Source organism: Cicer arietinum, chromosome 8, assembly GCF_000331145.2.
Source record: "Cicer arietinum cultivar CDC Frontier isolate Library 1 chromosome 8, Cicar.CDCFrontier_v2.0, whole genome shotgun sequence".
In the NCBI taxonomy this organism is placed as follows: Eukaryota; Viridiplantae; Streptophyta; class Magnoliopsida; order Fabales; family Fabaceae; genus Cicer; species Cicer arietinum.
The window spans coordinates 10,105,161-10,120,891 of NC_021167.2; the positions used below are offsets into that span (position 1 = coordinate 10,105,161).

The window sequence follows — 15,731 nt, forward strand, 5'->3', positions numbered from 1 at the left end:
CCCAATCTGCTATACTTTGCGCCCCCCTATTTTATCCCCCAAAAATTCAAAAAAAAAAAAAAAAAAGTTCCCAAGTGGGAGGTCGCATCCCCAGGATGCGACCATGTGTTGCAGTTAAAATTTTTGTCTTTCAAGAGGTCGCAGCCCCAGGATGCGACTTGCATCTGGGGCAAAAAAGTATGACAGATTGGTATATTAATTTCAAAGTGGGGTAGATTAGTATTAAAAAAAAAAAGGGATATTATAATAAAAAAACTCATTAATTTCTCTATATTAATAATCCCCATTCTCTTGCACCAAAAAAATGATATTATAATCATGTAATTGATCACGTGTGTTAGAACATCTCCAACTATACGCAACGTTGGAGTTGTGTCAAAGTGTCATTACGTTATTGTCAAGAAGCAACCGTACTTCATGGCAGTTACATTTTTTTCTTTAATTAATTTACTTGTAATAATAAATATATCATGGTTAATGGTGCAACATATCTAATAAATTCAAGATGGTTGTAGCATGAAGACCCTATTTAATAAACCAATATTTTCAAATCCTTCTCTAATTGGGTAATATTTTCCTTAAAAAATAAATAAAATTGGGTAATATTTTTTGTTGAAAACTTGTTGGTGACTTTTTACTAAACCAGAAAACCCGATCTTTGAGTCTCAAGTGGCGGTAACCGCCGACAATGGCGGCCACGCCACCTCCTCCGTCATTCTCGGCAACTTCAAACAAATATCTCAAACCCTCTCACTCTCTTCTTCTCTCCTCCAAAAACATAAACAAAATCATTCTCCGTTTCAATTTTACTCCAAAGTGCGAAATCAGAAGCTTCGAGAATCATCGTAATTGGACAATTGAACACGTATCCAACATGAACAGAGATTCTATTCTCAACAACAACAATTCTTCTTCTCTTTCACCTTCTTCGTTGGTCTCTGCTTCTTCTTCTCTTTCTCAACTCCCTATGAAGAATGCTAAAAAGGTTGTTCTTTTCTACTGTGCCGAAACCCAATCCCTAGCTGAGAAAATTGCCGCTGATTCTGATGCAATTGAACTTCGTTCCATCTCTTGGGGGTTCGTTCTTTTTTCTTACTACTTCTTATTCGCATTGTTCATTTTTTTTTTTTTTTGTTTCAGTTTTTATCAATGTGGTGATCTTTTTACGTTTTCCATCAATTTCATTTGTCCCATTTTGCTAATTTTCTCTCCCTTGATTGAATTGGCATTGTTTTGGTTAAAAGTTTGGAACTTGGTTGGAAATACCCATTATAGTAGGGTTCTTCCGTTATGAGCCGAATATATATATATATAACTGATAGCATATAGGAGATAAGCTAGCAAATGGAGTTTGAAATGTAGCATATAACAGAGAAGCTATCTTATAGCGGATAATGTATAATTTAGCTGATTGAAGATAGGAGATGAACTAGCAAATTGAGTTTGAAGTGGTTAGTGAGATTAGCTGTTAAGCTGATTGCTAAATACTAAATTTGATAAAAAAATACTTTTAATTAATATTTAACTTTTGTTCAATTAAGATAATAGGGTAAAAATAAGAGAAAAAAATGATACGGTATTAACTTCTAGTAAGAAAACACTAGAAGGACTATTACCAAGAAGAAGCAGCTTTGCTCTACTTTGATCATAAACTTATATGCTATAAGTTGTATGCCTTGCCAAACTGAGCGTTGGAACTGTTGATTTTAGTTTTTAAGATGCCACTTTATGAATAACCTTGATGCCTAAGGTTTATTCAAATGCTGTTGTTATGGTACATTGGCCCGGGTTATTTTTATTTTTCCTAGCTTGTTTTTGAGTATATTTATTTTTATGGTTTCACTGAAATGGTCTATGTAATTGAAAACTTCAGAAAGTTTCCTGATGGCTTCCCCAATATTTTCATTCCCAATGCTCAAGGAATTCGTGGACAGCATGTGGCTTTTCTTGCCTCGTTTAGTTCTCCAGCAGTGATTTTTGAGCAGATTCCTGTCATTTATGCATTGCCAAAACTGTTTGTTTCCTCATTTACACTCGTGCTTCCTTTTTTCCCAACCGGAACTTCTGAAAGAATGGAAGATGAAGGAGATATTGCCACTGCTTTTACTTTGGCCAGGCTTTTGTCGAACATACCGATATCTAGAGGAGGACCAACAAGTTTGGTCACATTTGACATTCATGCCTTGCAGGTGTATTATTGGTAGTAGAATTGCTTTCTACAAATTGTTCTAGGTGTGTGTTTGGTGAATGCTTGTCATTTGTGATTTTTAATGAAATAGATTTCTTAAAATTGATTTAAGTTTGAATGAAATAGATTTCGTAAACTTCATGTAAATTTTTTGTCCCAACACAAAAACTACGTTTTATCATTGCTAGTCAAGCCGAGGTTCGGACTCAAAATCAATTTTATTCAACAAAACAAATGTCTGCATTGTTTTTTTTCTCCAAAAATCAACGCTGATAGTTTCTCCATGAAACCAAACACACACTTTGTTGGTCCATATATTTTTCTCTGTCTCGTGAAATTCCTGCTCATAATTATGTGATAATTTGTTTTAATTCAGGAGAGGTTCTACTTTGGTGATAACATTTTACCATGCTTTGAGAGTGGCATACCATTGCTTAAAAGAAGGCTCCAAGATCTGCCTGATTCTGACAATGTGAGATTTTCACTTATACTTAATTCTTCTCTTTGTTTATTTTTTGTTCATCTTTTTAATAAACTGTTCTGATTTTTCCTTGTCTGCTTGTGGTCATGTAAATTACTCTGATCTTTTTAATTTGCTTCAATCAGCTTAACAAATATCCTGTTGTTTTAGATCTTGATAAATCTTCTTTTGTTTCAAACTTAAACTGTATTATGTTTATATTTTATAGATTTTGATTGAAAAAGTGAATAGAATAATTGTTTTTAAACTATCTCATATTCAACGAAAAGCATGCTTTTTTGTTTCAGATATCGATTGCTTTTCCTGATGACGGTGCTTGGAAACGATTTCATAAACAATTGCAGCATTTTCCAACGGTATGGTATATTGTTAATCTAACCATGTTTCTCAAATTTAGTTAAAGTCATAAATATTACTCTGGTCCTACTGTACTAGTCTACAAGCTACTACTGTGAAAATGTATTAACCTGCAGCAACTGTTCTGTCTGTTAGCACTTACCCAATGCATATATGCAGGTAGTTTGCGCAAAAGTTCGGGAAGGAGATAAACGGATAGTTCGAATTAAGGAGGGAAACCCTAAGGGTCGCCATATTGTGATTGTTGATGATTTGGTTCAGTCAGGTGGTACCCTGATAGAATGCCAGGTATGAAAAATTGATGTTTGTGAATTCAACGATTTGCACATGAGATGAAAATTGGAAATATGATGTTTTATTTATTATAGCAAAGGCGCTTCTTATTTTTTCTTGGTAACTTGTAAATTTTCATTTTTCAGAAAGTTTTGGCAGCTCATGGAGCAGCTAAGATAAGTGCTTATGTGACTCATGGAATTTTTCCAAATAAATCATGGGAACGCTTTGGGCACGATAATGGCGGTATTGCTTGCTCTCCTTTGCTCATTAAGCCATTTTGATTGCCTCTGAAGGAAAATAATTTCATCTGAAATATTTATTAATTAATTACACTAATTCGTCGATTTATCAATATTAAATTAATAAAACATGCTAACCTGTTTTCTTACATTATTTTGATTTAAAGTTTAATTTCTATACACTACCAGAGTAAAAAGTTTTATATTGTCTCAAAATCACAATCAATTATAAGTATCACTTTAGAAGTAGTTACAATTAGAATCAAACATTATTAATGATCAGATAGTTATGATTGATTGACAGTGTAAAAGATCTGTGTTTAGAAATCAATAAAATCTCATTCCGTAAGTTTACACTTTCCCCTCTCACACTCAGTAATTTATGATTTTCCATGCACAGGACATCCAGAAACTGCATTCACATACTTCTGGATCACAGACTCATGCCCCTTAACAGTGAAGGAGGTGATGCATAGGCCACCATTTGAGGTTCTCAGCCTAGCAAGCTCTATATCAGCCAGTCTCCAAATCTGATATTATAATTTTCATCTTATTCTCAAAATGAAATGGACACAAGAAGAGACATAGTTAAGGTTATTAGTAGAAATAATAATAGTAATAATAAGAGTTGAGCTCTTTTGGTTTGCGGCTTATGGTATCTAGAACTTACAAGGGTGTACTTATATTGGCTTATTCTTGTTGCCACGTTCTTTCCCCAACTTTATCATGAAATTTTCTAATAAAAAAAGTAAAAATATTGGTAGTTATGTCGTGGTGTTTGATTCTTTATAGATTTAGATTTTAGATTATGTGCAGTCACCTATTTCTATTTTTCTTTTGCTTAGATTTAAAACCACTTTAGAATATTTGTTCTATTTTACTTGCTGCAAAATGCAAATACTAGAGAGAAAAATTCCAAAACAAAACCATACAAGAAATCATCCTTAATTTTTTGGGTAAAAGAAATCATCCATCATTACATCACACTATCTTGACAAAAAAGAAAAACAAATTGAGCCAAACATTACAATTTTCAAATACTTATGTTAATTAAACAACACATTGACTTAATTAGTGGACCTACAAGTCTTCCTCACTTCACCATCAGTCCCAGTTGAAACATTCAAAGAACTCAACTTAACCATAACCTCAGCAAACCTCTTTTGCCACAAACCCTCATCACCAGCCATCTGTTGAACAACAGGAATTGTCCTAGGATCATTAAGCAAATGAGCATCAGTTATCAAAAGCGTCTTGTTTCTTGTTATCATATTCTTGTAAAACAAGTTATCGAGCACGGTTGGCGTCTCATCGAAATTAACTGGAGGGTTTCTAAATTGTGGTGTCCCAGGGTTCTGGCATATTTGCTGAAGCTCATTAACCACTGGAGTTGGAAGCGTAGCGTCAGGTTTCCTTGTGTTAGCAAAATTGTAAATTCTTTCCATGAAAACATCACAATGAGCTGAACCAACTGAATGAGCACCAAGTAAGATAACCATTTCTTCAATTGTGAAACCTTTTCTTGTAAAAAGTTCAACCATTTTCTCCAATGGCCAATTAGGCATTGGAAGGTTGTTGTCTTCGGCGACCGATGCGAGGGAATAGATCGAATCTCTACGCCCTCCGAGAGCGGCTCTACGAGGTAAACCGGCAATGGCCATTCCTTCGTTGACTGAAAATGCTAATGTATCTGAGCATGACACTGCTCCTGGACATTGTTCTTCTAGCTTGGATTTTATGTCATCAATTATATCAGCTCCTTTGAGGAGTTGACCATTGAACATTGAACTTTTTTCTACTTTGTCTCCTGTTGGTGAATAGTCTAGCAAGATTGATGCATCACATCCCTGTATTTTTTATTTTTTAATCATGGCCAAGATTAGTTTTTTAGACCATAGACCATAGTTTGGTTTCAAAAAATTAATTATTTTTTTACATTTTCTAATAGTTTTAATAGGATTTCACTTTTCAATGTAAGTATATAAAAGAAGAAATAAATATACAAATTTCACACAATAAAATTAGTTAAAATAGTTTTTGTTTAAATGTGTTTTTAATCAGGTTAATATATCATTTTTTCATAGATTAAAAATATATTTAAATTTATATTATTCTAATAATACTATTGGAACATTTTTTCATGAATTTTTTGTATCAATCTCTATTTTATTTATTTATAATATACTTATTGTTTTTTGGATTTAAATTATGTAAAATTAAAAATGACACATTCAACTCAATTTTATAATCTGACATGTCAAATCTACCTCTAACGATTCACATTTAGATTTTAAAAAATAAAAAATAAAGTATACAATCTTAATCTTAATTTGATTATTTAATTGAAGCCTATGTGATCATCATATTTAACTAATTGCTAACATCATAATTTATTTGTCACGACTAAATTAAGAGATATAATAAAAAAGAAAAAAAAAATGGATAGAGTTTAGAAAAGCTTACAACAACAAAGCAATCATGAAATTGAAGACGAATGAGGTTAGCAATTGCATTTGGATTTGTCTTAGAAATCTCAGCAAGAGCACCAGCCACAATATTTTCAGCATTGGGACAACTGTCCTTATAGAACCCTACCCTAAGGTTACCATTATTACCATCATTCACAAGCTTTTGATTTTTATCTTGGTTTTGTTCATTATCTTGTGGTGGTTGTTGTTGATCATAATCACCTGGAAATCCAAATCCAAATGGAAGAGCCATTGAAGGAACGAAAACCAAGTTGAATAAAAAAAGGGTCACAAGTATAATACTTGCCATTTTCATTTTGTTGAACAAAAATAAAATAAAATGTTGAAATGGGTGTCTTGGGGTACAAGTTTACACCAAAGAAAAACAAAGGGACAATGACCTTTTATAACCAAATGAGTTTGAAAATTTTAGTTTGTTATTATGGATAGATTGTTTATAATAGTTTTTTGTTTGTTTGATTCATGAGGTAGCCATAGATAGTTCTAAGAAAAGTTAAATTTGGTTTGAGTATGCATATGTGCAATGTTTACACATGTTGTGCTCTATATATAGTTAGAATTTAATTTCATTGGTTGTTTGTTTATCCGTTAGAATAGGAAGTTAAGGCTAACTTTAGGGACTCATGCACCTTTGAGCTTTCTTAACCAATATTTTTTTGTTAATTTTTTTCCTTCTACTTAAGCATCTTGACAAATATATATAGTTTGTTAAATGGAAAGTCTCTCTCCATCGTTTTTATCATAGTTTGTATTTAGTTCATTAAAGATCTGTTAGTTGTCCAATATGTCTAATGTTGGAGGGAGTACATTTAATTACATCAAAATTTTCATTTTATTATTGATAGATATCTCTGTGTCAATATTTTACAACAATAACATATACAATCAATAAAATTTAATTTATTTGCGTTATCAATTTCATACGCAAAACTATTAATACTACTTTATATAATTTTATAATTAAATTTTATATAATATTTATAAATAAAAACTTTTCGTCTATTTGATTTCTAGATTCATCCATGACCATACATCATTGTAACTTGTAAGTTTCTTTAGTCAATTGGAAGTTTAGACCAATATCATGACAAACTCACAACTATAATACGAAAAGAACTGCATAAAATGACTTTTAGCCTTGTGATATTGACCAATAGACTTTTTATTTTTAATTTCAACAAGTAAGATACATACTCTTTATAGTCTTATTTATAAAGAAAAGTGAACAAATAAAATTTGATCTATTTAGTTTAAATTTTAAATCAAATACTTCAATTTTTGTTAACATATTTTTTATTATAAATAATGTTAGGGGGAGTACATACATATAATAACATACAAACACAATTAATTAGATACTAACTTTGAGCTAGGGTTAAGAACTGAAAAACCTAAGTTCAAATCACATAGTAAGTAATTAACTTTTGACGGTTTAAAAGAAGATATTGTTTGAGAAAAATAGCGTATAGCAAATAAATTAGTTGATAGCGGACGAATTTATAGCACAAATAGGAAAAAAGTAACTGATAAAGGATAATGTGAGATATTTCCAAAATATTTATGAATATATGTATGTATAATTGGTGGTAATTGACATGATTTAGTTGTTGGTTCAATTGGTTGTGTTCTAGATTCAAATTTGGAATGTCCTAAGTCACATCTGGTGGATTCAAACCCATATATTATTTTTCCTATAAATAGGATCACTTTGGACATAATGTACACACGGATTCTAGTGATTGTCATCCACTTTTCTCACACATTCTTATATGCTAAGTCATCTTATTCTTTTCTAATGCATGGGTAAAAAATAAGAATCATTCTTTTGTAACATACTATTGAAAGATACTATTGGTGTGAAAGTGCAAATCATATTAATGTTTTCCAAAGTACCCTGAAGGGGATTCACTAGTTATCTCATTTGCATCCGATTGGTGGGGGCGAATCGAACCTAAAGGCTAGTGTAACAACACACTTTTTAATTTGCTACATATAAATTTCATCAACAACTTCACTATTAAAGTTTTGCAACATTGTCACCAAAACAGATCCAATAGATAACTGATAAACTAACTGATTTTATTTAAAATGTTTGATAAAATTAACGATTGATTTTACTTTAAACTATATAATAATATAAAATAAATATTTTTAATTAATATTTATAAAAACTTCAATTAAGACAATAAAAGTAAAAATAAAAACAAAGATGAAACATAAGTTATAAATTTAAAAACTACTTCAAATAACTTATACAAAAATATTATAAACTTAATAAGAAAAAAAAACTATACACTCATGTGAAAACAATAATCACACGAAACAAGACTATTAACTTAATCGCTTATCTCTAATAAAGTTGTTTTCTAATCTTGGCAAAGAGACCTAATCAAACACTTGTTGGCACGAGAAAGGTTTGCGAAACGCGGAAACTTTCGATAATTAGCAACAATTGGTTTCTTTTAGGATTGGTTTCTAATAATAGAAAACAAGAATAATAATCATGTACTTTTTGTTTCCTTACGAGAATAATCATATAACTTAATCACCATATTTAGTATGAACACACATCAATAACTACACAAAAAATTTATTCTTGAGTGTTATATATATTGCTAAAAATTCAATTCTTGCTATATTTAATGTTTTTATATGTTATTAACGCTTCAAATCAAACTGCATTGACATGAAAAATATCATTTAAGATAACTTATGATTATATAAACTCATTTTTGCCCCACTCCTACGAAGTCCGGATATTTAAAAAGTAAATACATACTTGTATCAGATACATATTTGATATTAATAGTTAACATATATTTGCGAATACATATTATAAAAATATCAAAGTTGTTATTATATTTTTTTAAAGTTAATCTATTTGATATTTTTGTGAAGAAATAAAGAACATAGGGCATTTTTTTTGGAATATCAATAAAAATATACATGATCTATTTTAAAATGTTGTTGTTATTCTTAAATTAAAAAAAAAAAATCTCTTGTTAAAACGAAACATAAAAATTTTATTTTTTTAATTGATGATGATACTGAATAAAGAGACGATTAAAAGTGTTTTTAAATTTTTAACTATTAAATAAAATTAATATTTATTTAAATTTTTTTAATGATAATTTTATTGATACATTATAATTATATATTTATGAGGATTTATTAATATATTTTTTCTATGTATATAATTTGTATCGTTTATTAAATTTAAAAAATTTCACATATCTACATATTTATATTATATGGTATCTACACTCGTACTACGTATCCAAACTTCATTTGATAGTCCGTGTATTTGTGCAATGTATCTACAATGAAGTGAAATTGAATAAGTTAAGTATATGAACAACATAATTATAAGAGCTTGATTTTACATATCTAGGAGCTCAAATTCCATCTAGAATAATTTTCTTTTATAGAAAAACAATTCAATTCAGGGTTAAATGGAAAAAAATAGCTACAGTAAGGTTGACCAGTGATGGCACCGTAATATTCTAACTTTTTAATTTGATGGAACTATTAAATTATTATAGCTTTTGTTTTCAACTTTGTTTCATTTGGCCATTATTGCCGTCGGAGATCCCACAAAAGATGCCCCTTCCTTACAGACAAGTAACATAGGCACCAAATAATTTTATTATAATAATCACCATCTTCACCATAATTTGTTTAATCATGCTAAGGTCCAACATCACGTGATATTTAATATTGTAAAAAATCACAATTAAATACAATCTTAATTACAATAATAGATACATAAAAAAAAACATTGATATCACAATCTAAATCGTTGTCACAAACCATTTTTTATAAAAGTTTTCAAAGTTAATAACTATTTGAAAGTCTATAAGAAAAAGGGTCACTTAGTTATATAAATAATAATCTAGGTGACTTTGTGATGTTTATGTTTCTTGAAAAAAGCTACAACCATATATGATGACAAATGCTAGGAATTAATCAATGCAATTTGAAATTGAAATTGAAATTAAAACTAGTCTTTTTTCTTCACTAGGGAAGGAGTTTCATATATGATAAAAAGTTCAAAACTATGTCTTATCTAACTCAAATTCTTTCACTTTTTCTCATTCTTCTAGCATCTTCACTACTAAGTGTGTTTTCAATTGAAGTTTCAATAAAAAACACATACATAGAACCTTTTAAATGTTCTACAAAAATAAGAACATGCAATGCTTCACTCTACCACATAAACTACGATCAAAAGATAGAACAAATAGCCCATTTTTACTCTATTGGTGTTTCACAAATCAAACCCATAATTCGTAGCAATAAACAAGATTACCTAGTAAAAGTGCCTTGTTCTTGCAAAAACACCAATGACCTTAGTGGATATTTCTATGAAACAAACTACATGGTTAGTCCTAATGAGAGTTTTGTGGATGTTAACACACTTGTTTATAGTGGTCAAGCTTGGCAAGTCAACGAAGATTTGGTTCCAAATGAGAATGTAACAATAAATATTCCTTGTGGTTGTTCGGAATTTGAGTCACAAATTGTTGTTACATATACAGTTCAACATAGTGATACACCAAATTCAATTGCTCTTATGCTAAATGCTACTGTTGATGGCATGGTTAGAATGAATCAAGTTTTGGGTCCTAACCCTACATTCATAGATATTGGTTGGGTGTTATATGTTCCTAAGGAATTAAAAGGATCTCCACTTTCCCATGGAAAAGGTAAACCTCTCTAATTATGCAAAATATTTACTTATTTAGTCGTATGGATATGAAACTCTAACGAGTATATTTTTAAAAATAGAAGTTTACACTCTTCCTTATTTTTACTGAGACTTTTAGTTCAATAAAAATTAGCAAAAACAAATATGAGTTGAGATTTGAGGTATATATATTTATTTTTTATTTTTGTCAAATCGAAAATCTATTAAGTTAACGTTTCATCCGTCGTGACCGTACCAACAATGAATAAGAGATACCATAGACTTCTACTTTTAAACTAAATATCAAAATTGTGTCCACACTAGAATTTACCTTAATTTAATTTTTGAATTGTGAGTTAACTAGCTCCTTAGCTATTTGCTTTAATTTAGTGTACTGCGTGATGATACTTATGTTAAACAACACACTTAGTTCACATTGATTCAACAAAACTAATTTCACTAATTGTACTTAAACCTTCAACATGGTTACCAAACCAATATAAATGACAAGTGATTCAATCATATATTTCCATTTATGATGCTATGAGTCACAAAAACCTCTCCAAATTTACCTTGTCTGACACATCTTGAACAACGACAGAAATACTACAACACGTTTCTGATATGATAATATGTTTATCATGTTTCAATCATAGAAATTGGTTTAAGTTTAATTGGAGAGTAATGCTTCATCCGTCTCACAATGAGTGTTACTTTATAAAAAAAAAATTATTTCAAAATGAATGTCATTCATAACTTTCAATGCAACTTTAATTATTTTTTTTTATACTACCCTTGAATGATTTTTATATACACAACTTCTAAAACATTATTATATTTTGCATTGATAATAGTGAAAAATCTACTAATAGTTATGATGAGTAGTTTAATAAAATGACTTATCTTTTTCTTCTAATTATTATATTTTTTAATATATGTACAAAAACCTTTAACAACAATCGTTGTGAGACGGAATGATAGTTGAGCTATGTATCACCAAATTGGTGTTAACTGATTTATATACCATCATTATGCACTCCAATTTTTTTTCCTTGCTTAATTTGATTTTCTCTTATTTGCAGGAAAGAAACACAAGTGGGAAGCTATTATTAGTATCTTAGTGAGTGTGACATTACTTTCAGTTATTACCATGATTGTTCTCATTCTCAGGAGACATAAACCCTATGGAACCACCAAAAAGGATCCAAAAACTGTCTCTAAAAGATCATTTGGCAATAGAACTATTTCCATAAGGAATCATGACTTTCATAAAGAATATATGGAAGGTAACTTCAAAAGAAAATTTTAAAAGCAACTTTAAGGTCTTTTTGGTTTGAGAAAACATTTTTATTTTCATTTCGAGTCGAAACGACCTTTTGTTTTCATTCTATTTCAACTTTTTTGTTTTCATTATTTCGTGTACAAATGTTTGAAAATAGAAAAGAAAACGACACAAAATGACTTATTCGTGATTTAAAAGTTAAAACATAAATGTTCTCTAAAATCAAATAGACCTTTATATTTAAAAAGTATAAAGTTTTCCTTAGTAGGCTTATTCATGGTAAATATTGGAACAGATGCAACACAATTTGATCCAGAAAGACCAGTAATTTATGCTTTTGAGGAGATTGAAGATGCTACAAATAACTTTGATGAAACTAGAAGGATTGGAGTTGGTGGATATGGAACTGTCTATTTTGGAATGCTAGATGATAAAGTAAGGAAACATTGCATAGAATCTTTAATGGTCATCTATAATGCAATCATATATTTTCATGTGCTCCATAAAAATTGGATGATGATAGCTATTTTAACTTTCAGGAGGTTGCTGTTAAGAAGATGAGATCTAACAAATCCAAAGAGTTCTATGCAGAACTCAAAGCATTATGCAAGATCCATCACATTAACATTGTATGTAATATCCCTCACAAAGTGACCTTTGACATTTTCTTAGTAAATATCTTATGCATGGTTATAAATTGCAGTCAGCAATGACATAAAGAACTGTAGGAAGATTTCTATAATTATTTCAACCTTGATTTCAATTATTCTCTCCCATTTTATTGCATTGCAGACCACAATTTAGAAGTTTGGTCTGCAACGCAACAACATTACAACTGCAACTGTGACCACATTTGTCCACATTTTATTGTAATATAAATTTTGTAGGTTAATAGCAATTGTAACCGCAACAACAACTGCAGTTAAAAACCATGATCATGATTTGATGTTGGATATAATATTATAGATTATAGATTTAATCACATTTTTTCAGGTTGAGTTATTGGGATATGCAAGTGGAGATGACCACCTTTATTTGGTGTATGAGTATGTTCCTAATGGATCTCTTAGTGAACACCTTCATGATCCACTACTCAAAGGTATACATATATATTAATAAATGTTCTAAAATGTCATAAACCAAGAACAATTGAATAAAAGTGAACAATTGATTAGAAACATAAAACTGTGATCAAACTATTTGTTTTTAGATTTATATAAAGAAATCTAAAACCATGATACTTGAATAGGTCACCAGCCTCTTTCTTGGTGTGCTAGAACTCAAATTGCACTTGATGCAGCAAAAGGTGTTGAATACATACATGATTACACAAAAGCGCGATATGTTCACCGTGATATAAAGACTAGTAATATTCTTCTTGATGCGAAGCTCAGAGCAAAGGTACCATTTCTTTGTTTTTATAAAGACATGTATGGTGTCTGACACCAATTCATGTGATTACATTCAATCATTTACATTTTATTAAATTATTATCAGTGTCATGTCTGGTGTCTGTATCAGTGTTTCATAAGTTCGAACAAAACCATTTACTATCATATGATTTGATAAGTAGGTAGCAGATTTTGGACTTGCAAAACTAGTAGAAAGAACCAATGATGAAGAATTCTTAGCAACAAGGCTTGTTGGAACACCAGGCTACCTTCCACCAGAGTAGGTTCAATCAATTCTATGCTTTTCAATTTTCTTCCTATCATTCATAGTTAATTTTTCTTCTGATATTTACTTTGTTTTCCTTTTAGATCTGTGAAGGAGCTTCAAGTGACAATAAAAACTGATGTATTTGCATTTGGAGTGGTTCTGTCTGAATTGATAACAGGAAAAAGAGCATTATTTCGTGACAACCAAGAAGCCAATAATATGAAATCACTTATTGCAGTTGTAAGTTAACCTACTTTTGAATTCAAGGTTGAAACAAATATAAAAATAAGTTCAAGAAATGTATGTTAATTATTAACGTGCATTTGTCAAAATCGCAGTAAGTCACCGTGATTTTATACATAAAAAAAGTAAAGTTTACTTGTATATGCATTTTTTTACTTAAAGAAAAAACAGAGAAAGTTGATATTTGTTTGAATATGAAATTTAGATTAACAAAATATTTCAAGATGATGACCCGGTGAGTGCTTTAGAAGCAACTGTAGATGGAAATCTTCTACGTAGTTATCCTCTTGAAGATGTCTACAAGGTAAGTTAGATTTAATTTAAATCTCCAATCTTTATTCACATTCTTATGTTCCACTTTATTTTTATAGAATAGTATCTAAATTTATATAGTTAAAATAGTTTACTATTGACTAAATTATGTTTCTGTCCCTACCTTATTTACTTTTATGTGTCTAGAGATGCTTTTGTGGCCATTAAGATTATGTTACTTTCTCATAATGTATATACTATACAATATATATGTGGCAATATGAATATAAGCTTTGAATGTATCTTTATAGGTGGCAGAATTATCTCATTGGTGTTTGAGTGAAAATCCAGTGGACAGACCTGAAATGAAAGAAATGGTTGTAGCATTATCAAAGATTGTAATGTCCTCAATAGAATGGGAAGCATCACTAGGTGGGGACAGTCAAGTTTTCAGTGGGGTATTTGATGGAAGATGATGAAGAAGACACTTTTGCTAATAATTTTTTATATGCATCCTTGTCTTTGCTGATATGGTATATTAATTAATCTATAATCTTTGTTGGGGTGTATATAGAGATCTTGCTAGAAAATTATAGATTTGAATTGTGACAATGTGACTTCTTGTACTGAAAATTTGTTAATGCTAACAACTTTATATATTGAAGAAAAATGGAAGTACATTACCTACTTTTGTGCCACTAAGTATTTAGGAAGTGAAAAGTTTCACTCCAATTTTTTTTTCTTCATTTATGTTTTCTACTACTGTAGTTTTGAAATGGTTTTGGTTGTATAAAAATATGTAGACCCAATGTTACATTATTATATTTTATATTTTCATAACTTTAGTAATAGAAAAAATGGAAAAAATAGTAAATAGAGAAAATTCTAACTCGTATTTAAGACAAATAAAAAAAAAAACATTTAGGAGAGTTTTTTTTTGAAGAAGCTAAAATTTAATTAAAATTACTTATTTAAACACAAGATGTGTCAAAATACAATCAATGAAAACAACTTAGAATAACACAAACTCCTATACAATAACAAATTAAAGAAGCTAAAGAAAAAGAAATCTCCCTATGATGCCTTAAAAACACCTTGAGAGTTCATAAGTTATTACAAAGGCGAAGACATATAAGTGAATTTGTCCACCATTGAGCAATTACGTACGTGAATTGTTTATTCTTAGCTTTATATTACCATAATTAATGAATTTTGATTCGGTCAACAGGATACTCCAAATAACACATCTTTTAGTTAAAGACTCAACTATTGTGATCTTTTCAAATAGTCTACATGCAAACTAGCCAAATCATATGAAGTCCTTCTCGAGATGTCTTGTTGAACAAAAATAAACCACAAAATTATTGAATGTGAAAAAATACATTTTATTGGAGTGCACTCAACACATCCAACCACTTCAACATTGTGTTCCAACAACATAAGGACAACCTTAATAGCATGAATGTTCGTCCAACTCTTTTCCCCCAAGATAAGAGTAACATTTGTAAATTGCAAGTGAGAAACACTAAAATTAGTATCTGACTCAATCTAAAAATATCTGAACAGACCAAAATTCAT

The 15,731-nt window shown here is 29.9% G+C and overlaps 3 protein-coding genes across 3 annotated transcripts; 2 read left to right on the top strand and 1 right to left on the bottom strand.

Annotated features, from left to right (window-relative positions):
* The first annotated feature begins 592 nt into the window (after positions 1-592).
* On the top strand, positions 593-4,308 carry LOC101508816 (ribose-phosphate pyrophosphokinase 4). Its single transcript, XM_004489731.4, has 7 exons — positions 593-1,077; positions 1,874-2,189; positions 2,565-2,660; positions 2,957-3,025; positions 3,186-3,314; positions 3,446-3,545; positions 3,942-4,308. Exons 1-7 carry the CDS (start codon positions 689-691, stop codon positions 4,073-4,075), a joined length of 1,233 nt encoding a protein of 410 aa, XP_004489788.1. The 5' UTR covers positions 593-688; the 3' UTR covers positions 4,076-4,308.
* A 162-nt stretch (positions 4,309-4,470) lies between these two features.
* Positions 4,471-6,468, bottom strand: LOC101509139 (peroxidase 57-like). Its single transcript, XM_004489732.4, has 2 exons — positions 6,005-6,468; positions 4,471-5,388 (listed from the first exon to the last, which is right to left on the bottom strand). Exons 1-2 carry the CDS (start codon positions 6,323-6,325, stop codon positions 4,609-4,611), a joined length of 1,101 nt encoding a protein of 366 aa, XP_004489789.1. The 5' UTR covers positions 6,326-6,468; the 3' UTR covers positions 4,471-4,608.
* Positions 6,469-9,947: 3,479 nt separating this feature from the next.
* On the top strand, positions 9,948-14,854 carry LOC101509466 (lysM domain receptor-like kinase 3). Its single transcript, XM_004489733.4, has 10 exons — positions 9,948-10,736; positions 11,800-12,003; positions 12,295-12,434; positions 12,539-12,628; positions 12,993-13,098; positions 13,249-13,400; positions 13,573-13,670; positions 13,760-13,898; positions 14,107-14,205; positions 14,465-14,854. The coding sequence occupies exons 1-10, from the start codon at positions 10,088-10,090 to the stop codon at positions 14,627-14,629; spliced, it is 1,842 nt and encodes a 613-aa protein (XP_004489790.1). The 5' UTR covers positions 9,948-10,087; the 3' UTR covers positions 14,630-14,854.
* Positions 14,855-15,731: the final 877 nt, after the last annotated feature.

Coding starts and splice junctions, on each gene's coding strand:
- LOC101509466 (XM_004489733.4), top strand. CDS start 10,088: ATGTCTTATCTAACTCAAATTCTTTCACTTTTTCTCATTCTTCTAGCA. Junction 10,737..11,799: donor TCCACTTTCCCATGGAAAAG/GTAAACCTCTCT, acceptor TCTTATTTGCAG/GAAAGAAACACAAGTGGGAA. Junction 12,435..12,538: donor TTGGAATGCTAGATGATAAA/GTAAGGAAACAT, acceptor TTTAACTTTCAG/GAGGTTGCTGTTAAGAAGAT.
- LOC101509139 (XM_004489732.4), bottom strand. CDS start 6,325: ATGAAAATGGCAAGTATTATACTTGTGACCCTTTTTTTATTCAACTTG. Junction 5,389..6,004: donor TTCATGATTGCTTTGTTGTT/GTAAGCTTTTCT, acceptor TAAAAAATACAG/GGATGTGATGCATCAATCTT.
- LOC101508816 (XM_004489731.4), top strand. CDS start 689: ATGGCGGCCACGCCACCTCCTCCGTCATTCTCGGCAACTTCAAACAAA. Junction 2,190..2,564: donor TTGACATTCATGCCTTGCAG/GTGTATTATTGG, acceptor GTTTTAATTCAG/GAGAGGTTCTACTTTGGTGA. Junction 3,315..3,445: donor GTACCCTGATAGAATGCCAG/GTATGAAAAATT, acceptor TTCATTTTTCAG/AAAGTTTTGGCAGCTCATGG.